This window comes from Tupaia chinensis, unplaced genomic scaffold (assembly GCF_000334495.1).
Source record: "Tupaia chinensis unplaced genomic scaffold, TupChi_1.0 Scaffold000146_1, whole genome shotgun sequence".
NCBI classification, from domain to species: Eukaryota; Metazoa; Chordata; class Mammalia; order Scandentia; family Tupaiidae; genus Tupaia; species Tupaia belangeri.
Window position 1 is genome coordinate 1,964,457 of NW_006159616.1, and position 7,286 is coordinate 1,971,742.

At 54.0% G+C, this 7,286-nt stretch overlaps 1 protein-coding gene across 1 annotated transcript in view; it reads right to left on the reverse strand.

The window, feature by feature from the left end:
- Positions 1-1,490: 1,490 nt before the first annotated feature.
- CELA3B (chymotrypsin like elastase 3B) overlaps positions 1,491-7,286 on the reverse strand; it is an 11,355-nt gene continuing 5,559 nt past the window's right edge. Inside the window, exons 3-8 of the mRNA XM_006145168.3 lie at positions 6,450-6,547; positions 6,206-6,340; positions 4,786-4,922; positions 4,331-4,473; positions 2,297-2,449; positions 1,491-1,579 (exon numbers count right to left, since the gene is read on the reverse strand). Of these exons, the coding sequence (XP_006145230.2) occupies positions 1,562-1,579; positions 2,297-2,449; positions 4,331-4,473; positions 4,786-4,922; positions 6,206-6,340; positions 6,450-6,547 (684 nt within the window). The 3' untranslated portion in view covers positions 1,491-1,561. The remainder of the gene's footprint in view (positions 1,580-2,296; positions 2,450-4,330; positions 4,474-4,785; positions 4,923-6,205; positions 6,341-6,449; positions 6,548-7,286) is intronic.

Below are 7,286 nucleotides of genomic sequence, written 5' to 3' on the forward strand. Positions count from 1 at the left end.
GGCGAGCGCCCGCACCCTATAGCAAAAAATCTCTCCAAAAAAAAAAAAAGGGTAACAAATGGAATTAAATTAAATAAAGAATTCTTTTAGAAAAAGACTTATATAAAATAATTATTTTATTTAACTTTATTTTCCAGTTTGATCAGAGACAGAGACAAAGCGAGAGATAAAAAGCGAGAGAGAAAGTGAGAAAACAAGCCACCAGGTCCAGGACTTGAACCATAGTCAGTCATGTGAGAGTCCCGTGCCTTTAACCACCACACCACCTGCTGGCCCTGAAAGTATACTTTTTTAAAAGAGGGTACGAATGGGATATTCATATTAAAAATTATTCGTACATTGGGTCAGTAGGCAGCATGGTGGTTAAAGCACTGGATCTCACCTGGCCAACCACAGTTCAAGTCCCAGACCCAAGAGCTTGAAAATCATGCTGGGGTTGGGGCCAGCAGGTGGCATGGTGATTAAAGCACTGGACTCCCCCATGACTGACCATTGTTCGAGTCCCATGCCTGGCAGCTTGTTTTCTCTCTTTTTCTCTCTCTCTCATCAAATTGAATAATAACAATAACTAAAATTAAATTTTAAAAAAGTGTCTTAAAGAAAATCATGCTGGGCATGTATGTGTGCATGCCCAAAATGCTGAGCGGAGACTGGAGAAGAAGGGATTGCAGCGTGACCCTCCCCTCTGAGGGGTGAGTTTTCACTTTCTCTCTCCCTCTCTCTCTCTCTAGTGAGTGCACAAACCCTATGGCAAAAAATTTTTTTTTTAATTCTTTTTAATGTATGCGCAGTCTGGCTGGTGTTCCGGAGACACGTGAGTAGTGAGATGCACCTGTTCTTCTGCCGCTTCTGTCCGCACGGCTGTGGTCTTTCAGCCACAACACTGCGGGCTCCGGCCATGCGTGCACCTGCGTGGGCTCCCCCTGGGTGTCTGACTCGCCTGTGTACTCACGGCCTGCACTGTCCGCTGCACTCCTAGCACATCCTTATGGAGTCTGACACGCTCACTTCTCCTTCAATAGTGAGTCACACAGGGGCGGGCACAGCATCTTCCTTCCCCTCTAAGCCCTCCTCTGGCATGAATGTTTGTTGAGTGAATAAGTGACCACAGTCATCTTCTCCCAGCCCGTCAATGGACAGAGAAAACACAGGGTCCTTCCCACTCTACCACGAGCCTCGGAGGTCTGGCAGGCGCGGTTTCCGTGCAGACTTTACCACATCTTTGTGCCTGCCTTGAGAAGCCACTGACTGTGTGTGACTATTACCTGTGTGGCCAGCATGTCCCAGTGTTCCCGGGACTGTCTCAGTTCTGGCACTGACAGTCCTGTGCCTGGGAACCCCTCGCTCCCAGGCACCCCGGGACGGTTGGTCACAGCACCTCCGTTTCCCCGTCCCATGAGCTGGTTGGGATTGGTCTCATCTCTGCATCTCAGATCTGAGACTTCAGGCCAGAGGGGAAGAGGTGAGTCGATAAAGGAAGAAATACTCGATTCGGATTTTCTAAGAGATCTTTATTCTTTATAGAGGATATGGAATTGACACTGCCGGCCGGGCCTTGGTTCTAGTGGTTTGCAATGGTCTGGAAAAAAAAAAGAAGTTGGGGAAACGGAATAGTCTAGTGAGAAGCAGAGGTGCTGGGAGTCAGATGGAACTGGGTTCAACGCCCGGCCCCACCACCCATTAGCTGTGTGACCCCGGAAGAGGGACTTGGCCTCTCTGAGCCTCGGTTTTCTCATCTATGTAATGAGGGTGGTAATAGTCGAACCTCATGGGAGTTCTTGAATCAACTATCTACGGGTTTAGTCACCACACGTGGCACAAGTCTAAGGACTCTACGAATCCGGCTACTGCTGCTAGGGTGAATATCGGTGCTCTCAGGCCACCTTTTACAGTTTCTCATTACCAAAAAGATGCGCTATCTCGCAGGCGGGTCTGCGCTCTCCCTGGGTCTGAGCCCCACCGTGGCTCTCACCACACCGCGTTGGTTGCTCATTTCATCATCTGGCCCCACCGGCCGTCCCTTTGCCTACCCTCTCTCTATCCTCCATGTCAGAAAGGAGGCAGGGCAGAGGAGGCGCCTCACAGACTCTCATTAGAGTAAGGGAGTGCAGCTCAAAGCTCCCCCCCAGAGGCCATCCAGATTAGCAGAAAACATCCCGACTCCTCCGGAGTGTTTCAAGAACCCCTTCTAGGAGATCTTCAGGCCCTCCTTGGGATCTGCTATTCTTGTTCGACCCACAGTGCTCTCAGAAGAGCCACCACCCTGAAGCCCTCCGGGCCACCCAGTCTGCGTCACCTCCTGGATCCAGTCGTTGAAGGCCGAGACGCGGGTGAACACTGTGGGCTTCTTGATGGTGTTGCAGCCAAGGGCGGAGACGAAGCTGGTCACGCCGTGAACCTGCCAGCTGCCGTCCGCTGCGGGGCAGTTGAGAGGCCCTCCAGAGTCACCCTGGGGTGAGCAGAGACAGGAGTCTGAACTGGGTCTGGGGTCTGAGGAATCACTTCCAAGCTGTCAGGATTTTGAGACCCCCAACGTTCCTTGGCCTCTCTGAACCTTTGTGCTCATTTGTGATGGGGAATAATAGCAAGAAAGAGCTCGTGAGAAGTAAATGAGATGATACACTGTTTTTGCACAACACCTAGCAAGAGGAAGCCCTGATAAATGGTAGTTCTCATTACTGGTAACAGTTAATTATTAGTATTATTATTCATACTCATAATACAGTGTTAGTATTCTTTTTCTTTTTCTTCTTTTTTTTTTTTTTCCTTTTCCTGAGAGACAGAGAAGAGACAGAGGGAGAGGGCCCTCAAGCCAGGCAGGATTGTAGGCCTTCCCACACGGTCTCTCTCATGACTGCCCGCGGCACTGTGGCAGAGCCAGTGATATTTTAAGTTTATTGATATTTTATCTTTTTTATTTTTTTGAGAGAGATTTTTGCTATAGGGCATATGGGCTTGCTGGAGAGACAGAGAAATGGGAAGCAAGAAATCACCCACTGAGGGTGGAGGTGGCCACACTGCAATCCCTTTTTCTCTATTCTTCTCTTGGAATTTTGGGTGTGTACACACACGTGCCTGGCATGAGTTTTAAGCCACTGGGTCCAGGACTCAAACCACAGTGGACTACATGGGAGTCCAGCGATGTAACCATTCTGCCATCTGCTAGCCCCAATATTTTATCTTTTTTTAATTTAATAATTATTTATTTTATTTTATTTATTCATTTATTTTTAAATTTGACCAGAGAGAGACAAAGGTTGAGAGAGAGAGGAAGTGAGAAAGCAAGCCACCGGATTCAGGACTTGAACCCTGGTCGGCCATGTGGGAGTGTCCAGCGCCTTAACCACCACACCACCTGCTGGTCTTGATATTTCATCTTTTTTAAGAGAGATTTTTACTATGGGGCGTGCGCACTTGCTGGAGAGACAGAAACTGAAAAATCACCCCCCTGTGGGGGATTCCCTTCCCCTCCATTCTCTCAGGATTTTGGGTATGCGCGCACATACACCTAGCATGAGTTTTAAGGCTCTGGGTCCAGGGTTTGAAACACAGTCAGCTACATGGGAGTCCAGCAACATAAACATTACATCATTTGCTGGTCCCTTGATATTTTATCTTTAAAAAGAAAATGGACAGGAGGCACACGCACTTGTGAGAGAGAGAGACAGAGAGAGAGAGAGAGCCCAGCGGGACAGAGCCACATTGCAATCCACCTCTCCCTCCTTTGGGGCACACCTGCAGACACTCATTGTGTGTTTTTCAATCCACTGGAGCTCGAACTTGAACCTCAGTCAGCCATTTGGGACCTTGCTCCTAATGCCCAGTGCTTAAACATTGTGCTACAGGCTGGCTTCAGTGACAGTATTCTTTCCTTCTATTAAGAGAGATTTTTGCTATAGGACACATGTACTCACCAGAGAGACAGAGAGACAGAAAGCGAGAAATCACCCCCCAGGGGGGATGGCCATGCCATAATCCCTTCTTCATTCTCCTCTCAGAATCTTGGTTACACACGCACACACGCCCGGCGTGAGGTTAAAGCCACCAGGTCCAGGACTTGAACTGCGGTCAACTACGTGGGAGTCCAGCGACATAGCCGTTATGCCCTCTGCTGGTCCCCAGTGACGGTATTCTCAATGCTTAAGTGCAACTCACAGGTCCTACCTGACTCCCAGGCCTGGGTTGTGTCTAGACTACATTGACTCCCTCTAAGCACTGCCTGGTCTGGAGGCTCAGTGGGGCCAACAGGCCAGGTGCCTCCTCCACCTTCCAGGCAGCCGGCAAGGGCCCTGCACAGCCAGCGCCACCTCGGCAGGGAGGGCCAACTCACATTGCAGCCGGATTGAATGTCCCCGCCAGCGCACACCATGGTCTTCCTCACAGAGAGGCCCCACCAGTCCCACTGGGAGCAGTGCTCGTAGTCCACCACGGGCAGCAGGGCCTGCTGCAGCTTGTCTGGGAGTGGCCCGTTAGCTGCGGAGACAGACACAGACAGCGCTGGGTAGGGTCTGGGGGTGCAGTGCTAAAGCCTTGTGGGGGGCCTTAAAGGCACACAGCTCTTCTGGCTTGATGGGGACTCTGCTCCCTCGGCCCGAAGGCTTTGTGCGCCTTTGCAGCCCAGCACCTGGCATGCGGGAGGAGGACACACCCACGGAGGGGGAGAGGGAGGCTGTGGTGGGGGAGGAAGGGGGAAAAGTGCCAGGACGAGTCCCGGTGTTCCAACCCCCACCCCAGGTCCTGCTGTTCTGCCACTGTCCCTGGGGCCGGCCGGGGGTCAGCACATACTGTACAGTCGGCCCCAGCCACTGATGTAGCAGGGCGTCTCGTTGGGCAGGATGTCACCGGCTGGGGGGAGGCAGGCGAGCTGGACTGTGTCTCCCAGCTGGGCGCTGCGTGACAGCTTGATGAGGGCAATGTCATTGCTGGAGAGGAGGGTAGAGCCTCAGGGCCAGTCCTCTGCAGGACCGAGCCCGCCTCCGATGTCCCCGTCCCTCTTCCCCGGAAACCCGTTCTTAAGGCTGAACAACTTTATTCTAATTATTTTATTACTATATTGTCATAGGGTGATGCACTTGCCAGAGAGAGAGGGAAAGTGAGAAATCACCCCTTGGGGGATGGCCACACCACAATTCCTTCTCCTCCATTCTCTTCTTGGGATCTTGGGCACCCACACACACACCCAGCGTGATTTTCAAGACTCCAGGTCGAGGAACTGTGGTGGGTCATGTGGGAGTCCAGCTCCACCACCACGCCACCTGCTGGCCCCAGACTGAGAAACCTCAGGAAGCCCTCCCAGCCCCTCAGGCTCACACTGCCCTCGGCCTTCGTAACTGCCCTTGGCCTATGGCGCTCGCGCTTGCGCCACATCAGAGTCACGGGAGGCTTCCTGGGCACAGATCACTGGGGCTCGCCCCAGAGTTTCTGATGCTTGGGCCCGGGCTGAGGCCCGAGGATTCACGTTTCTAACAGGTGTCCAGGTGGGGCTGGTGCTGCCGCCCCAGGGACCATGGCTCCCAGTCTTCACCTGCCTGCTTGTCACTCAGGTTGGCAGGGTCTGGCCCTTCTCTCTGCACGTCCCCTGTGAGGATGGCCCAGGTCCCGATCACTGCAGCCCCTCACTCCGATATGCACTTTCAGGGCTTCTGCACCCTTTGACCCTCTGCAGAATAAGCTGAGCCTCCCAGTCACGCCAACTTGCATACACTTGACAGGCTTACAATGGTCTCCTTGACCTTCGCTGCCCCCGGAAGCCCTGCTTCTTGGTCACCCTTTGATAAATGGCTAAACTGAGGCCCAGAGAAGACAGTGACTGCCCAGTCCACGCAGACTCAGTGCCAGGGCCCGACAGCCCAGAGCTCCTCCTCTTCCCCACGGTGCCAGGAGCCCAGGCCGCCCTGGGTGAGGAATGTCTGTCAAACGGGGAGCCCTTGGATTTGGGGGAGAGGGCCAGACGAGTCCTGGGCTCTGAAGCCAGTGGCCAAGTGGCCTTGGGGGGGTTCCTGCCCCTGCCTGGACCCTGCCATCCCCTCTAGGGAGACAGGCTCGGTGTTGATGGTCCTTAGACGCTCTGCGGCCCCATTGTAGGACCCAGGCACAGGCTACTGGACTCAGCCCCAATGTCCCTGAGAGTGTCCTCGGATTTGGCATTGGATCATAGGGTTCAAGTAGAGGACGCTCTGGGTCCCGGGCCTGGGCGTCTACTCACCCACAGGCCACGCAGTTGGGGTTCCAGAGCGGGTGCACAAAGAGGTCCCCGGCGTTGATGGGGATCACTTGCTCGGGGCCTTCCTCTTCAGCCCGGTCGTACTCGCCCAGCACCACCTGGTAGGTCCGGGAGCTCCTGCAAGGAGGTAGGTGCGTCTGGGCCTGCTGGTCAACCTCCCCTACCGCGTAGCTGCCCACTGCCCCAGGCTAGTCTCACACGGGGACGGGGCAAGGGGAGAACTCACGAGATGCAGTGGCCTGCAGTCATGACCCAGTCGGGGGCGATGAGGCTGCCACCACAGGTGTGGTGGAAGTTCCCGTCCTTCTCATACTGCAGGGAGACCTGGTGGCAGAGGAGGAAAGTCTGAGTGGCCCAGGCCCCACAGTGACCGCCGGCGATGGCTGACCGATCGTGCACGGTGCACACTCGGTACAGCAGAGGGCGCTGCTCACACGGAAAAGAACGGCAGCCTCTGAAATGTGCAGTGCGCAGCCTGCACAAATGCTAATGGTGGCCCCGCCGCTTCTCTGTAAACGAATGCTGTGTGTACAGTTGCCAGAGAGCACATGCGCTTGCTAGAGAGAAACAAAGAGAGGGACAGGGACAGGGATAAGGTTACCATGGGGCATGAGCACATCACAATCCCTTCTCTTCCACTTCTCCATCCCGTTGGGATCTGGGGCACACACGCACTTGTACCTCTTCAAACCACAGGGCCAAGGACTTGAACTACACTCAGCCACGCGGGATCCGGCTCCCCTAACCACTGGGCCATGGAACTGGCCTTGGGACAAATTCCCTAGGGCCAGGGATCTGGCCTTGGGACAAATTCCCGAGGACCACATTCTGATTCTCCTGAGCCTCCCCACCCCACATCGGACCCCACGACCTTCCCAGGGATCCCACCATCCTCTGCACTTTAGGGCATCCCCAAACCTCCCTCTGGAGGGGACCCATTCTTCTGAACTTCAGATCTTTTAAGAGCTCTTGGATCTCGGGACCAGCAGTTAGCGTAATGGCTAGTTGCTGGACTCCCATGTAGTCAACCGTGGTTTGAGTCCCGGACCCAGTGGCTTAAACT